General features: G+C 41.0%; 1 protein-coding gene across 11 annotated transcripts in view; it reads right to left on the reverse strand.

Annotated features, from left to right (window-relative positions):
• Positions 1 to 18,744, reverse strand: part of LOC106653886 (homeobox protein homothorax) — a 318,679-nt gene that overhangs the window by 289,231 nt on the left and 10,704 nt on the right. For all 11 annotated transcript variants that reach the window (XM_014373524.2, XM_014373523.2, XM_023462676.1 and 8 more), the window contains exons 3-4: positions 14,565 to 14,706; positions 5,655 to 5,705 (exon numbers count right to left, since the gene is read on the reverse strand). In XM_014373524.2, the coding sequence (XP_014229010.1) occupies positions 5,655 to 5,705; positions 14,565 to 14,706 (193 nt within the window). The remainder of the gene's footprint in view (positions 1 to 5,654; positions 5,706 to 14,564; positions 14,707 to 18,744) is intronic.

Here is an 18,744-nt window from a genome sequence, read left to right on the forward strand (position 1 = left end):
GTAAAGTGTAAACAAGAAGAGTAATAAAAATAGTAATAAAGGGACAAACGAGAAAGAGAGAGGTGCATAGTGTACGTGCACGCGAGGAGTGTGGTCAACTCTGTTCTTGCATGTATACGTCAATGTGAGAGTGTGTGTGTAACGCACCTATGTGCGTGCGAGCAGCTTGGCGAGACTTTATGGCGAGCACCTGCATTTTTGCGAATATTTTGGGGGAGACATTAAAACATCTTTAACGAGCCTCCCGTATAACAAGCTTTAATGCTGTACTATATAGCTATATAATATATATCCATACATAGAAGCGCACACACGCTCAAAATTATTAGAGTAGAGCCGTTGCATCGTCTTTTTCACGCGTCAACTAGTGCAATGTCATTCGAATCAAGGGTCAAGGATACCTCGATCGTCTTTTTGATGTAAAATTAATCTAGTCCTTCGATTTTTACACGCAATCCCTCTTATGTCCCAACACCGTGAAAGGGCCACCCGGAGCAGAAGATCGAGCACGTATATCGCACGCGAGACTGCAAGTCCGAATCGCGTTTCCAAGTTAGACTTTTTATTTTTACACTGCTATCTTTCGCACCTTGCTCGAGCCAAGCTATAAGGCTGCGTGTAATTTAGTCCCGTATACGTATGGGTATCCGTTTCTCTGGCTCATTTCTAATTTGACAAAAACCAAAGGATCAAGATGTTGCACTGAATATAGTGTTACCAGTTCGCTACAAGCTCGAGAGAGCGAGCGAGTAAGAGAAAAAGAGAGAGAGAGAGACCGAGAGCAAGAGAGAGAAAAATATAAGAAGAAAAAATGTTTTTCGTCTCGCCGAAAACGTTTTATATTATTTCGTAGTATAGAATTTGTACGTATGCTACGTAATATCCCATTTCAACCGCATTCTCTTTCTCTCTCGCTCGGTCTTTTTCGTTCAAAAAGATTTGCAGACGCGGGACTCCATTGCCCGAGCTTCAAAACATTAAGTTTCACACGATTAATTGACATACGATGCAAAGTAGTCGTTGCAAGACGCGAAATTATATTAATATCCAGCACACACTGCGATGGAATACGTAATGCACGCACGAAAGAAGAGAACAAAATAGCCGCAGCTGGATCAGATTCATACGTATGATAATGAGCTGCCGCGCAACGATGACAAAATGTTGCGAACATTCGAAAAGCTAATATGTTAATCCTTCCGTTTCAATTCACCGTAGATTGCGTGTGTGTGTGTGTGTGTGTGTGTGTGTGTATGGACGAGGTCGGGACCACCTGCGTGCACGCAGCTTACATACGTATCGCAAATAGAGCCAGCGATCATACGCCGATGAAGTCTAGGCACTTTGTATCGGAATCGTGCTGCTGCTGCAGCCTCGCCGGAGATGGATGACACGCGTCTGATTGAATGCGCATAAATGTATCTAGCGTGTCCAAGGGTTGCGTTATATCGAGGCAGAGAGAAAGAGAAAGAGAGAGAGAGAAAACGAACGAGAGACCTAGAGAGCAGCAGAGCGATTCGATCCCTCGTGTCGGTGCACCTCAGAGTCTTCCCTCTTTTCAACTTTTATAAATAAATACTCTACTATATAGCTGGCTATGTATAAATGCGTATACATTCTCAGTTTCAGGATATACCGTTACCAACAACAGATTCCACGGCGCAAAGAGAGAGAGCGAGACATAGATCGCGCGTGCCCGTATCCCGTATCCATATTGCTTTCATACTAGAACGAGCACGCTACAATATCGTCGCTGCTGCGAGCCGAGACAACCTTTTTTCTCCTTCTTTCATTCTTTCCCTTCGGTTTTTTTCTTCTCCAACTTCTCTATTCATTCCGGAATTGACCAAAGAAAAATCATTTCGTTTATCAAAGATGAGCGCGCGTGTGTTTTGCGAGAAGACGACAAAAAGTTACGTGTCACATATATTCGAAATAATGCGTGGCGCGCGCGCGCGCATTAAAGACAGAAGAAGAAAGAGAGAGAGCGAGAGTCAGCTCGGTCTTTGACTGGGCCCGGGAGCCAACACAGAACTGCGGCGTTGCGGCGCGTTGGCGGTGCAAAATAAAAGCAACAAAAGCCCGCACGAGACAGCGTAACAAACGCGCTCAAAAGTAGATATCTGCGTGCGCGTATTCGCTTTGAAGTGCGCGTATTACGAGTCTCGAGTCGTAGTCGTCTTCGCGTAATACTCCTATATGTACGCGAGCAAAAATATATATACGTAGGCTATAGTATGGCTCGTTGCACTGCAGTATAGTTACCGCTAAATGCTAATAAGAATATTATTCAAAGTGACTGCAGCTCGCGTCCTTAAAGACTCGCTTCTGAAGGACTTTCGGCTTGTCTGCTTGCTTTGCTCTTTTCCTCAAAACTCCGATAATACACGAAGGTAACACAGCTTATGCTCCTCGACGAGCAACAGACGCGCACATATATCCGCCCACCTAGTGTCACTTGGAGTGCGCTTCAATTTTCTACATCTCTCGAGGCTTCTTTGAGTAGCTCGCGCAGCAAAGGCACACATGCGCGTGTCGATACTAGGAGGCTCGTAACACCAACGTAAACACCCTTTTATTTGCAATGAAAACTTTTCCTGCTGCTCGTTGCTTTTGTCAAATATTGCTTTTCTCGCTTCTGCATTATCATCCGACGGGACGATCGAACTCGTGAGAAAATATCTCGTGGGTGCAGCTCGTTCCCGCGTCTGCTTCTGCATACCTATATATATCTAACCGAATCGAGCCGAATATAATAATCTGCTGGCGATTTTCGTTATTATAATAGATATTTCGAACAGATTATGTGTAGGAAAATTGGACAGCAGCTGTCGGGCTTCTCGCAGTTGCAGCAGCATCGGGATTAAAGTTTTTCGAAAACTTCGAAAATCACCCATTGAATTTGGAAATTCGGTAAATTTTGCCGTAGGATCGTCCAAGCATGTCGAAAGCCACCCTACACACTCTGCTACGATCTCGGTATACACGAAATGTGTGCGAGCGAGAGGAATGTATATACGTACGGCACATGTACACAGACGGAGGCATATAGAATCAAAGTCGAAAACGAAATCGGATTTGTTCTCGCGGCTGCTGCCTCGGCCGCATGTTTCAAACTGCCGATGGGAATGATTTTCACTCTCCCCCTGCGGCTCGAGACAGCGATAGACAGCTGTTGATGATTTCTAGGCTGCAGGAGTCAAATGCCAGCGAGTGCCTGTTTCCGACTGATTGAGGGGTGAGCCTACGGCGTGGCTACACAAATTTATTGAAAAACGAATTTTGAAGATGCTCACAGACTCGAGAAAATTGCTCAGAAGTCGAAATTCTCCAATCGAGCGTAAAAGAGATTTTTTTTACTTGTTTTCGTAAAATTGATCGACCGATCAAGAGGAAAAGAGAAAAAGATAGAATGAGAAAATAAGCAAGAGGGAGCGATAAGTTTTGGGGTCGATACACGATAAATCGAGCGACATTATTATTGTTATTTTTTTTTTTTTTTTTTTACAAGCGATTGAACAATTGCTTAAGTTGTCGATTGAATTCAAGAGCTAAGCGCGTACCCGATGATGGTTTAAAACGAATTAGCAATGACCTAATGAGTTTATGTTTTCTCGGGTTTGACAGGCCAGAAGAAAGTAATTGTTTCACGTGTATGGTTCAAGCGCGGCGCATCAGCCTCAACAGTCGGCAGTAGAGGTGCAGGGATTATTTTCATCTCCAGTTGTTACGGACGCCTCTCCCAGCTTGTGGGCAACGACTTTTCCGTTGCGATGCCCGAGCAAAATAATCAGCAAAAAGTTAAAAAAGCCCCGCGCGCTTGTTGCAAGGTTCACGCGGTCGGGAGGCGAACAAAGGTGCACTCAAAGAGTAGAGAGACAGCGAGAGGAAAGAGAGAGAGAAGAAGAGGAGGAGGAGGGTATAGGAGCCGAGAATCAAAGGAAACGTATACATATACAGTAGCAAAAAGTGCAAACGCGTTACGTGCTTCTTTACGATATACAGAAAGACAGAACAAGAGCAAGCAGAAAGGCTCAATGCTCGTAAATTGCGATTAGCTACGGGCGTAATAAGCTACTGCTTTTATATTATAGCTCGTCTAAGCAACGCGCCGTTGTTTCTTCTCAAAGTCACGATACGACTCGTCTTCGCCGTCGTCGTCTTCGTGCTCCTACCCGTTAAAAGAGCTTTTTGCACTTTTCTACGTTTACTGCTTACTTTAGCTCCGCGACTCTCGTGCGCTTATCTTTCGCCGTACACGGATACTTTCGTTAAATCCATTGCAGGCCGTGAAATTTGAATTCGAATCTGCTGTGCGAATATGGAATTATCGATCTAATACAGAGAGTCATTTACGATGTAAGTCATACACGATAGAGAGCCAGAAAGTGCGGGCAGTGATTTTCATTTGGAAAACTCGTTAAATCAGTGAATTGAAAATGAGCCGTATGATTTATATCACAGTATATAAAGTTGATGTGTGTGACTGAAGTTGTAATGGACATGCCTGTGTGCTCAAGCGATTGCAGCACAGAGCAAAATCTTTCAAAGCCGTTTTACTTTTCAAAAGAATATTTATAAAGTATAATGTACTAACGACAAAGTGATTTAGCATTATATATTTTATCCAAGTGTACTGTTTATGCGATACTTCACGCACCTGCCAGATTCAATAAGACGTTAGAATGAAAATATATAATTTAAAAAAATGTGTCAAACGATAATTGGATGTATTAACTGACTTGGATGTGATCAATGGTACTTTAATTATTTCATAAACACGTGCCGAAAAAAGAAGTAACATTTTAATGAAAATCGCATAAACTAATATGAGGATGAAAATAGCAGAAATCGATTTTTGGTGCACTGCTCTCATGTATATCGATATTTTCCATTGTATCGAGTCATTATAATACAAATTTATCTTCTGTCGTTCAGTTGGAGAGGTCACGCATGCACTTGTCTCAACACGCAGAAATTGTTTACTCATACACGACGCACATCGAGGCGCAGAGAGGAAAACTCACGCAGCAGTCGAGTATTTAATTTAGCGCGAGCAAAGAGTTGCCGTGTCAATAATAGTCAAACGAGTACGCGAGCTATTTATCATATTTTCAAACCTGCATACGAGCGTATTTAGTGGTCATCTTTTAAATATTATTAGTGATCCGGACGTTTTGGAATTAATATATTAATGAGCGCACCAACTTAGCGGCAGCGTGTGTTTAATTTCGACGCATAAATGCAGTATCTAGAGCAAATATCAAGTCTTATCAGTAGGTCATTAAAACATTAAAAGAAAAATAATTTACTTTTCGAGTTTTGTAGCAAATTTTTTTTTTCAAACACAAACCAAACTGACCCAGGATCTTGTTACCTGGCCCATGCAAACCTTATGGCAATTTATTGTATCGGTCACGTACGTACAAATCGAAGGGAGAGGCATATAAACAAAAGAAGCAAAAGGAGAAATCATCTTGTAGGAGAAAGAGAGTCGAGCTTGTATTCGTACGTGTATACGCCGGTGCCGGAGCGTGTGTCGCGGGCTCGTGGCGCCGGTCCAGTCTACGAGACCGAGCCTAATTTGCGTTAGTTCGAGCTACTTTGAGACTGTACAAATAAGGAAACATATATACAAGAAGTAGGGAACTTACCAGGGAATCCACCTCAGGGTCGGCGATGTAGTAAGGCTTCTCGTTTCTGATCTATAACAGATAAGCACAATTGTAAAGGTTAATTATTAGAAAGCTTGTATTTTAAGTATTATTGTAATTGTTGAGCACTCTACAAATGCCTGTAACAATTTTTTCTTCGAAATAGTTACACATATAAAATTTTTATCTCAATATGACTTTTAAATAAAAGATTTAAAAAAGCACACATTTTCTTAGAATTCATTCAAGCGCAAAACGCAACGACGTTTGATTATTTACTTATCCATACGAGCGTGCGCAAGCTCATAGATCGAAATTAAAATCTGAGAAAGCACTTAATTTCGTGTCATTGGCAGGTACGACGAGAATATAGTCACAGTGTCAAGCCGATATATAGACGCACTCATAAGCCGTGTGCGTACGCGAGCGCATCGCTAATTAATTTCCGTCTCTCATTTTATCCCTCGAGCGGATCGTACTCGGCCGAGGTTTTATCTCTGCCGGTTATGTTTGCGGAACGTTAAGTTCTCGTCGAGTATTTCCCTCTCGCATGCGCGTGCCTGTGAACCAAGCGCGAGGAAAAGCAAATGGAATGTCGAGCGCGATGACGACGATATTCATGAGACTGAATCGGAGTGGGTATGTGCCTATATACGCGATGCTCGCGATGAAGGTGTCTCGTCGAGTGAAACGTCTCGCTGAGTATAGAACAAAAATACCGTCACTTTTTGCACGCAACCGACTGGAGACTCGCCTACATAGATACGCGCGCATGTAAGCTCTCCTCGCTCCTCACGTCCTTTTTCTCTTGTTTTAAAGATCGCCGTGTCGCCTCGATCGTCCTTCATCCAGATTACATCTTGAACGTGTACGAACCGACTGTGTAGTGGACAAGTGTTGGATAAACAATTTGTAATTCTCCGATATATAATAGGCTGTGTAGCCTATATCACGCCTTTGTGAGCTTTGACGAACGCGTGTGGATCTCTTCTTCTCTCCCTCGAAGTACTTGAGCCATTGTTTACGTATGGACTTAAATATCGTTTGAGAGAAGTGAGAAAACTTGATTTACATCACTGTTGTTATACACACCTTTTTCGTCACCTCGTCGGGTTTTTATATTGACTTTTACTGCTCTCTCGATGATCAACGTCTAATTCGAACGCAATAAAAACCGAGCTCATCGTTTGTTGACCATTTTACTTGATTTTTTTACGACTTTTTGGTCAAACTGTGGTACTTATAAATTTGTGTCAGCTAGATTTTACGATATTCAACTGATAGATTTGAGATTAATTCCTTCATCTTATTTCCTATGAGTTAGTTAAAAAGTGAAAGGCATTTGACGCAGAATAAATCAACGAACAACCGATCAGCTAGCGCAGATGTAATCTCTAACAAGATCATTGGCGCCACAAATATGAGAATTCTCGGCCATGATTTCATGTATAGGTGACATTTGCAAATCAATATTGGCTGAATATTCATCTTGATTCTATTAGAAATTTTTCATTTCTGATTTCGCAAATAATTTGATAGAAAATCATTAAGGAATATTTGTGTGAGAGGTCCGTTCGCAGTTGTTAAGTATTATGTCGGTGTGTCCTTTGTGGCATTCGACGATTCTTGTATCAAAAAGAGAAATGGGAAAAGAACTACAAGCGCGGTAAAATATGGCTTACAAAGTAACACCGATAAGTTCGAGCATGTATATAAATGCGACTATTCGCAATAAAACACGGTGAGCATCGAGGCTTGATTTACAGCTCATTAATGAGGACAGAAAATGACAGAGTTTATAGCGTAGCAAGGAGCAGCGCGTCGATCGCATAACATAATACCGAGCGCGTCTCCAGCCTTGCGGTGAGTGTACACACAGCAGACGCATACACACACACACACACATAATGTTTCTCGCTCATCGCTTGTACCGATAAGTATGCATATATTGTCAGCTCGTTGCGCCTATGTTAGATGATAAAAAAAAAACCTGCCGCATGGCCGCCGTCGTCGTCGTCATTGTCGCTGCATAGCTGCTTACTGCGGCTGAATGCGATTATCGAGCGATTCGCGTACATTGCACGTCCTTTACACATTTACTTTCAGTATATTTGAATGCAGAAAACGGACGTGTCCACGTGCATAAGTAAGGATGATGACACCGAGCTCGCGTCTGCATTGTAGTTTCCTCCGCTTGAAAATCAGAACTAGAAATGCATTGTAATTCTATGCAAGTCTCCGTGTACTTTCGTTCATTGGCTCCGCGGTGATGAGATGCACCACGAACCAAAGTTACTAAGCGTGCCCCTTTGAATGTACATCTTTGGTATAATTAGTCTAAATCGTCATGTCGTGGACGAGATTGAGCAAGTAAATCACCGAGAAAGTAATCGATGTGAAAATTATAAAAAGTGCGGTTATTATGATCTGCTCTCAAGATTAAGTCTACTGGTGTTTGACTTCATAGCCAATAGTGATTCATCGTTGTATTTCCTTATTTACAACATAACTGACTCTGATGAATTGATTAATCGTCCTACAAAACCACATAACTAAAATATATGATGATCACTTTCTTTTGTTTCACAATCAATTTTATTATCGCAATAAAACATAAGCATGCCATTTAGAAAGTGAGAAAAAAACACCTTGCGACAAAAAAAACACGTCGTAGAAAACATTTTTATAATGTGACAAAAGAAGTCGCTTTATAACTCAATTAGCAGTAATAATCAATTTCATCGAGATGCTGTTTAGTTTTTGTGTACTATCTGTCTATTCTTGGCTGTAAATCAATTACTCAACAGCCATAAAATTCGAATAGTATTGAACAAACTCGACATTATAATCCGTAAAGCAGGTGTAGATCACTGAACGTATACTAGGTTACAAATTGATTTCTCTCTCTCTTTAACCTGGTCATGCAGACGTACAGATCAAGAAAACCAGTAATCATAAATATGTTTGAATTGATCGCGAGCAAGAAGCATAACCACACGTTGTAAAAACATTTTGTTTGAAGTATCCAGGCGCGTGGACAAAAATCATCGTGCGTTTATGATTTATGCTACCTTATGAGTGAGCGGCGAGAGACGATCTATGCTCGATAAATATGTTGACAGGAAGAGAAAGAGTTGCCCGGGCGTGGAAGCAGTGCACATTAGTCAACATACGTCAATCGTGTGATCTAGGCGTTTTACGGGAATTTTAGTGGCGTCCCTCTTACTTGACTGTTTGTTTTTTAAATCGTTGTTAAATTTTGTAACTCGCAAAATGAATTCATAGGGATGCTTGTGTGTGTCTTATTACCGGGAAAAAGTACAACTCAAGGCCGCAGTACGATCCGAGGCGAAATGCGATGATTATCGCGCCGATATTTTTGTTATTCGTATCTTATATTAATGAATTCACGAGCTTGGTACGTGGAGGAAGGCCTTTTCGTGCATTCTAAATATTTAGTATATGGGTAAAAATCATCGGCCGAGAGAGAGAATCGTACAAGGCAGGAACAGTTGGCATTGGTGCTATAGTTACAAAGTCTGCGGTGTATATACTTTACAAGCATCGTAAAGATTAAATCGGCAACTTTTATTATTGTTGTGTCATCTGTCTCCCCGCGATCATATGTGCACACACATGCACATTTCGCGCGTGCATATCAGTATAGAAGTAGCTCGTTATCGCTTTTATAGCGACTTTGATGACGATGATAATGACGAAGTTGACAACGCGACTGCCCGCGATGGAATTAATTTTCATCATTATATACAATGCCGCATCGTGTATATGCACTCATATGCGCACGAGTTTTCAAGTATATAGTTGGTTCTGTCGAACTATGGTCAAGGACGACGACAATCTGTGAGAGCGATTGAGTTTTCACAACGTGCGCTTGTGTAGAGAAGCGAAGAGAAAAAAAACGGGAAAGCTGAATCCATCAAAGTACCAGCATAGACATTCATCAAACACGATGAGGCTCGAGTAAAAAATAGATATACCTTCTCGGCGCCGTTCTACGCGCGCTCATGTGCGCGCGATGGGATATTTGCAGCATGTGGTCTATGCGACTATCTCTCGCGCTCATGCACACTCATACATACGTATATATATCTATAGGTGTATGCGGCATATACACGCGTACACCATACATAATATGTTTTCCACAATGCTCTTTTGCCAGTTCGAAGTTCCATCATTGTTCGATCGCTCGTCGCGCGCAAAAGAGAAGCGAGTTCTTCTGTCTCTTTTTCTCTCTCTGGCCCATAAGGAAAGTGGGGCGCTCTCTTGTATATGCACACACAATAATATCGAAGAGAGAGAGAGAGAGAGAGAGAGAGAGAACAGCATATGAGTTGCGCGCGCGAGGTATGCCACTGAGCGAGCGAGCGTGTGAGCATGTGTGTGTGTATGCGTGTGTGAAGGTAAAAAAGGGCATAACAATGCTTTTCTTGCTCTCTGCTGAGCGCGCGCGACTGCTCAGCGGGGCATCCCACAAAGACCACGTGTGCTCCGATTCGCAGCCAGCTTTTAGAGCGCTCGAGCCCAGCACAGCCGAGGGATGTAATGTGCCTTGACCCGCTGAATAGATCAATTTCAATGCTTAAAAGTGAGCAGTCTTTCGTCGTAGATGTATGATGCTTTTTTTGCTGCTGCTGCGAGTGCCGTTCGCGATGTACCACGCACATGGCTGCTCCGATGATTTCGGATTTAATCCATGAATTTCAACGGTATCAAACGGTCAGTTAGACGGAGTTTGAAAATTAATATTCTTTGTTAGTATGTAAGGTAGTTAATCCATTGAAAGAACGCTTAATTTCAAAGCACGATCGCCAAACTGAAAAATGAGCAGCCATCGTTATAGGTTCATAAAAAAGCACTGTCCCCGTGAATGCACCCGAGTATTGCTCTTATTCTTAGAGTTGTTTTATTTTGGCTTGGGCTTGGGTAAAAATGTACAAGTACATGAATACTTAGACGCCCTCATGTATACTTGCTCATGTATCAGAACTCGCAAGCTAATCCCGATTGCCGTATAGCCCGACGAAGGTGCATTGAATTAGCGTGTGTGTAGAGACGCATGCGCACTGGAGTGTCACGCACGCACAAAATAATTTAGCGTCTGTTAATGCCACTGAAGTTTCTCCACGAGCAATGAGTACTGTTATAGCGTACATTTACTCGCACGGGGCTTTTTGTTTTGCTTTGCTTTCATAAAAAAAGTGCTTGTTTGTGTGCGCGTGTGTATCTGTACTTATAAATTTCGGTGTCGGGCTCTTGTGTAAATAGATTCGTCTCGCGTGAGTATGTATCAATAGACAAATAGCGTTTCTTCATAATCCACAAGAAGATTATCGACAGTTAATTCAAAGTTGTGACCACAATTATTTTATTTTTAGCTTTTAGAATTATCACCTACTAATGCATTAGATCGTGATAATGATATTAAGATAAACTTTAATGAATTCTACGAGTGATCACTTGAGTGAAAAATTCAAAAGAAATCAAAGTTGAGGCGAAGAATAGCGGAAGAAAATGTCTTACAAAAGTTATCACATAAAAATGGGTGGCAAGGTAGTACATATTTTCATTATTAACTAATCAAATAACGCTTTTAATAAAAATGTTAATATGTTGCTAAAATGTACTAGATATTTGCATATTTGCGATTTTTTAAAAGAAATTGAAGTCGATAAAAAGACTTTTTGGAAGAACAACGAATAAAGTAAATTTTTTGAAAGAAACGATAACATTGATAAGGTGATATCGATAAGTTACATTACATAACCATTTATACTAAATCAACACAGATATAGATCATGATCATCCGATTCATTATTAAGCGAAACTTCCATAATGTTCAATGATTTTTTTATCGTTCATTCAAATACATTTGAATTATTTTTCAATGTTTAGCGGATTTTCAGAATTAGTACGCGATTTTTAGAAATAAAAATTACAAATTGAATGATTTCGGTGTGTTATATAGCTAAATCAAATCCAATCATAAGTTTTGGTAGTCTCTAAAAAAACAAACATCCATTTCACAGAAGAAATTATTTTTTCAAATTTCGAGTCAACAGTGTTTGTAATTTTGAATGTTGACTAAAATCGTGAAGTCGCTCAAGTGAAATGAACTTTGATTCAATAAAAATAATTGTACTCTATAAATTACCAAACACTTTGGCTTACTACTTTTATTTCTGTGCATAGTATTTTTTACATTTAGTGTTCAATTTTATAATGATGATACAACGAAAAGAAGGATCATGTTAAGAGAGAGACACAAATGATATAAAACTTAGAAAAATAATTATTTACGCACTACTTTCCGTTTTAATCGACAAATAATAATGCAACATTATGAATTAGTGCACTTTTCACATTTTTTTCTATGTATTCTCTATTAATATTTATATTCGTATGCTGTATTGCTAAACTTTCTCTGCATACTGTGCTTCTATTATGATTGAGGGAACACTTTTCTAAATTTGAAATGTAAGTTTTTAAATCAAATTGCAAATTTATAAGTTCTAGTAAAACAAAAAATGTTTTGTTGTTAAAAAAAATACCAAGTTTTGAAAAAAATTTATTTTATGAGAGTTGAAATTTTTGTTTCACTAAATATGATACATAACTTCAGGAATCAGTCCAAGTTATATATTTTTTCACATAAAACCAGGCAGCTTCAAAATACTAAAATTTTACGCGTTAAAACTTCGAACTATTTTAGAATGGACGTGTTCCGGTGCGTAGGTTTGAGGTGTTAAGTCTAGTCGAAAGTATGTTTTTTTATGTATATTTTCAAAAAAAACCAAAATATCTAAACAATAAAAATATAGGACTGAATACAAATGTAAGACTTATTTCATATTAAGCAATTTATAGTTGACCATTTCTAACAAGACATGTCGAATTGAGTACAATATTAGTAAGATAAACTCCAATCCTCTCTGTGAAAAGTGATCCGTTTTTCGACTATTGATTGTAAATATTTCGACTTGAAATTCTTGATACGATTTTTGAGCGATTCATAAAACAAAACACTTCGGACTTATACATGATAGCTAGTACGATATAATTATAAAATTGCAAAAATGCAAGAGTTTTAAAAAGGAGCATTTTGTGCGCGGCATGGGGCTTTTTGGCTCGTATTACCATCTGTGTCCTTGGGGGCTGTATGACGACAACTCCTCTTTAGATTTACTCGCTTTCTTCGCGCTGCCATCATCATCCAAGCAGTGCAGCTTCTCTTCTGCCTCGTTGAGCACGCGACGTGCTGATTCTTCGCGTACGTTTTTGTAACTATACATATATTTATTATACATATAGCTGGTCCTTTTATTTCTGGTGCCGCTCGCTCATTGCAGCAAATACACGGTACACTCCGAAAAATTTACCCACGCGATTTTATTGCTTGAGCCAGCTCTTCGAGCGATCGACGCTGGACGGCGGGAATTTATATGATTACTTTTCAACGTTTTGTTTTGATTCAGGCGAGATTAATTGCTTCGTTATGAGTCGTTTGTGAGATTTTAGTTGTAAAGTTTTTGTAAGCTCTCTCTCTCTCTCTCGGGCGCGCACCCGCGTTCAACCTTTGCTCGTTGAAAAATTTAAGTGCGAAAAATCTGCGATGATTGATGCTGATTTAGCGCGCAGCATCAATTTGGAATAATAAAACAAGCAGATGAGATTTTCGAGGAACATATTATTATCAATATTATTACGATTGCATAAGGCTCTCGAAAAAAAGTGGCAAAAAACCGAAGCAAATTATAAAATTCCAAAAAATCATCGCCCAAGTCGGCTCGCTCTCGACTATATTAACATTTTATTAGAATAATAATAATAACATGACGAGCTCACGAGTTGGCGAGCTGCGTTCATTATAGCGATGTTTACGACCTTACAACCGTACGCGTGCTTATACAAAGTCTTCGTCGTATAAGCGAATATTTTTGTTTTTCTGCGTACGAAACGGAAAATAATTAATTCAAGACTTTCACTGATGAGCGTATTCCGACGACGACAACGACGACAAGGATCGCTTCCAGTGCGCACAGGGGTGATCTCGACAGATCGAATTCCACGAGCTCTCTGCGCGTATGTGCGAACGACATCCGTGCCGCAACGGAGCACGAGCGCATGCAGACTCAGAAAGAGCTCGACGTTGCCGCAAGAGTATAGTTATACGTCGACGTGAAGCTAGGAATGTCTTACGCGCGCGAGATTCTCGATATAGAGGTATCTTTTCGCCTGCCGGTTCTCTCTTTCTCTCTCTCTCTCTCTCTCTCTCTCTCTCTCTCTCTCTCTCGCGAGCAAGATTTAATAATAGCAACACTCGTGCGAGCTCTGACCAGCCATGCCTCATGTGCTCATCTTTTTTATTCTCTCAAACTTCATAATTAATTTATGCGCATATCCTTATTATTCTTCTTTATATTTTTACCATTGCTGCATTTTGAAGAGCTTAGTTTTCTTTGCATTTAACTTGAAACAATGTCTTTCGTAAGACGATTAATCTTAATTTTGACAACATTTTGTACAGAAGGTTAATGACCTTTTCAAGGTAAAGATTTCAAACGAACGAGAGTCAAAAATTCTTATGATTTACTTAAAAACTGTTTCTTTTGCTTTACTATTCTTTTTTTAAATCGCATTCTCAAGTTGGTGAATTCGCTATTAATCCAAGAATACTGCGTGAAAACGAATGTGAGCTACATTCACTTCCCGGAACGCCCAAATTAACGTGGACTTCTCCCTTGCTTTCTCAACACTCTATAAAGCTTTTGGACTAGTTTCTTATGGGATATTATATAGCAAAAAGTGCTCGTTATAAATTATAATTAAATTCACAATCGCATTTTTTCGCTCAAACAAGAACTGAATTTAAAAATTTTCGAGGACACTCACCTGTTTGGAGAAGACGGCGATATCTTCGTTGAAGCTTTCGGACGAACATACGTCACCTCCTGCAACACCAGGATCGCGTGGTGTGCATGTTGCCAGTTCGCATTTTTCGAAAATTAGCGCTAGCAGTGGAAACAAAGGATGTCTGCAAAAGAAAAAAGGTAAAACGTTAATGAATGAAAAACTCGGGTCGTGCTTCATTGTTTTACATAGGTTAATCGATTAAGATTTATTGGCATCAAGATCGCGACGAAACTCGAGGTTGAGCGATATTACCTCATCGGCGTGTGATTAAATTTGAGGCTTATCTCATTTTTTTCTTCGGCGTGCATACTGCATGCTCATAATTTGTAATTATTGCTAATCAAATATTTTTCCAGAAAAAATCGAATGCCCCTGTGCTGAATATACATGCACACTCCGCGGGATGTGCGCATACATACACACAAACAAACGCATACAAATACACACTCATGCACACGCGTATAGACGAAACCAGTTCTCGTCGATGAATCACCGCTACTCAGGTATATACATGTACAACAAATCTCAAAAAAGCATTTCATCATCATCATTACGCGAACAACAACCAGGAAAACTAAACCTCACGGAGCTGTCGTTGCTGCTACTTCTTATTTTTTTATTTTTTATTTTTCAGTCTCGTTCACATATTAAAACATAGCAGTGCTCGACGGCTACTTGGTTAGACCGTATTAATTTTTTGTTCATCGTCGAGAGGAATTTGCATTTTAAGGGCCTTGTCGACGCGCTCGAATGATTTTATTTTTTCATCGTTGCCTTTCTTGCAAACAGCATCGAGCTTACGAGCTTGAAATTGCAATATAGAGGCCAGAACTCATCGCTCGAAACGAAATTTAGTGCATAGGGACAGCGCCGCCACCTCGCAATGTCTATACTCATATATATACACCGAGTGAGAGGGCCAAAAGGAGCCGTGTAAAAAAAAGGAAAGAATAACATGCAATGGGTCGTTGAGCCTGCAATGATGTTGCCATACCGTTGCTCATCAGTGCCAGCTAACTGACCCAGCCACATTTATTTTTCTTCGTGTTTGTTATACACACCTGCCTGCTTATATGGTAACTCATAGTGCAAAATTTATTGTTTTCATTGAAAAATGGCTGCTTCGCTCGAAAAGCCCGAATCGATGTATCGCATACAAAGTTGATGCAATAACAAACGAGAGTTGTGGTACTTGAGAGTTATTGAAGATATATTTTTCTTTGCATGGATTAACATCGGCTATCTGATGTTACACATTGTTTTCTTTGTTATACAAATTAAAGCGGGATGCAACTTTCAAGCAGGAAATAATAAAGTCGAATCAATGCCGGAATGATCGAGCAAGCGAAATTCTTGCATCTAGAGCTCGGAGCTACATTAAAAAACGATATAGCTGCAGCGAAAATGCATCATGAGCCACGTTTCGTTGGCTAGGAGAATAGCCGAGTTGCTCCTTCTGATCTAAGTTAACGCACAGCGAGCTCTTATTAAATACTCGCATAAATCACGCTCAGCTTTACAAGTCGTGGTGGTAATGGTAATGGTGGTATAGCATACGCGTTCCTCTTGGGCTCACTATGCTCTATCCACATCTCGCTTGCAGCATACAAGCAAAAGTGTAACGCACACACACGCAAACGTTTTCGTATACCTGTTTGTACAGGGAGCATTTGGCATAGCGGCACATAAATTTTCGTCAAAAATTCGGCAAGGGTCAGAGCAACGTCAGCTTCAGCAGCATCAGAGGCAATATAGCAGCAGCAACAGCAGCAGCAGCAACGGCAACGATGGAGTAAGAAAGAGAGCAAACTCATCACGCGATGCGAACGAAAGGAAGGAAGAAGGAGAAGAAGAGAAACGAGTCCGGTAGCCGTTGTTGTTCTTGCCGCTGCTGCCTGCCATGGTTTAAGGTCGAAGGTGTTGTTGCGTTTGCAAGCAGCAGCATCTTACAGCGTTATAAAACGATTCGGAACGAATTTCGACAAATTGACGCGTCGCTGTGCGGAGCAGCCAAGAGGAGAGACCTGTGCAAAAAAGGATTTTTACTCCGCGTACAGTTCTCGCTCGCCGAATGAGTTTGAGCCGACTTATAGACCAGACGGCGTGATGGCTTTTTTTGTTTGCTCGTGTATGTGTGTATGTATACAAGCCGCGGAGGCACTTCTCTCGCTCGCTGCATGGATCAAACTTTACGAGTGCCTAGCATCTCACGAGAGATTAAATTATTGGACCTGATATTAGGAATTAATTGAGCAGCGGCGCGAGATGGTCTCTTGAAAAGTCGTAAATGATTTAGCGTGCGATCTGAGTGGAAATTGAAGGATTTAATACTAATTTGCGTGTCGGAGATGGTAACAGAGAAGAGAACAAGATGTGAAAGAGCACATATATCAAAAAATTAATGGCGCTGCGTATGCGTGCTCGCGTGAGTGTACGTGTGTGTGTGTGTGTGTGTGTGTGTGTGTGACGAGATTTTTTGCGTGAGCTCGCGCGCGCGCACGCGGCGTTGGCTTATATGCGCGCAAGCTCGTATCCACAAATCTTCGGGCCATTATAGGAGTCAGCGACGATTCAACAGCTGGCCGCAGTCGAGCTCGACTGCGGAGAAACCAGAAATTCAAGAGCCGCGCGGCGACACTACTTATATATAGCACAGTATATACAAGTGGAATCAAAAGGTATATTTGCGGGCATCTAGCTCTAAATATAATTCCAACTTACTGTAAGGAGAGAGAGAGAAAGAAGATGAGAGCCTTCGTAAACGCATAATAATATATTATAAACAGCGCGGCCGAGTAGTAGTAGTAATGCCGGGAGGAAGGGAGTGAGCGAGAGAGAGAGAGAGAGGTTTAGTTGCGGGTGTGCGTGAAACAGCTTGACAAATGACTGGTGAACGACCTAGGTGTTGCTCTAACGATGCCCACACTATATGTATACACTAACCCATAATACGCGAGCGTATAACATACACAGGCGTATATAAGGATAATGATATGATACATTTGATTGCTGTACACAGTCGTATTCGTTTTCCGAACGATCTGTGGTTTTGTGGTTTTCGTCACACAGTCGCGCACACACCGCTCATATATATTATATTTGCGAACGCATACCAAATCTACAAAAGGCATCGACTCGTGCTATATAGCAGCTCCGATATTGGCATTCTTTGTGCTGGCTCGGAATTGAAAAGTCAATAACGCGTTTAAAGTGTGTGTTTGTGTGCAGTGCTACTACTTATTCATACATGCGCCACAATAATTGAATGAGATTTTTCTCGTCTCTCACTTTTCTGAAAATTAGATTGAAATAGCTCGTAGAGAGATATACGTATACGCGTCGTGTATCTATTATGCCGCGAGTATATAGCGAGGCAAAGTTATATGTAGGCCATTGCAGACATAACAACGAGTGCGCGCGACGGTATTGTCGAACTTCGAGTGGGAAAAACGTCGATTTCATTTAACGATAAATTGGAGCTCCGCAGGGCTATTAGCGCAATTTTCTTCAGTCGGAATTGTCAGCTCGCGCGCACTGCACAACAGCCCGAGTAAAAGGTGCAGTGCACGTCGTTCTCTTCAAACGGTGTGCACGACCGAACGAATGCAAAAATCCTCCAAGGTCCTTTTACAGCTATTACATGCTACACACACATATGCTGCGGCATATAATACCGCTGCAATGGAGCGCGAGAGCCTTAAGGATTATTCTCGGCGACGAATCTATCGTGACTGCGGAGCGCGCACTCGCTTGCGTAAGTTTTACATCGTTTCTTCTTACGTAAAAATTGAGCAGGCGAGCGTGTGCATATACGAGAAGTGATTTCTCGAGGTGTGCGAGCTACACAGAGCGGCGCATGCACGGCGCATTTACTCGCACGCGAATGACAAATGCATTTTTTAATTTGAAAAAAGAGCGTACCGCGCCCGCGGAGCCTTGCACACACACATACACACATAATTGGATGCTTTGGTCGCGCGCCCGTTGTGGCAATTGCTCAAATGCTATAGCACGACCAAGACGGCGACTTACGAGGAAATTTCATGCGCTCTGTGCACACTGTGTTAGTGTGTATGCGTTTACAGGTATTACGTGCTCGAAAGCGGTAAAGAAACATTTTGGACATATTAGCGAGCAACGGCATACCGCAAAAGTTGGC

The sequence above is a fragment of the Trichogramma pretiosum genome, unplaced genomic scaffold (genome assembly GCF_000599845.2).
Source record: "Trichogramma pretiosum strain Unisexual culture from Peru unplaced genomic scaffold, Tpre_2.0 scaffold11, whole genome shotgun sequence".
Classification (NCBI taxonomy): domain Eukaryota; kingdom Metazoa; phylum Arthropoda; class Insecta; order Hymenoptera; family Trichogrammatidae; genus Trichogramma; species Trichogramma pretiosum.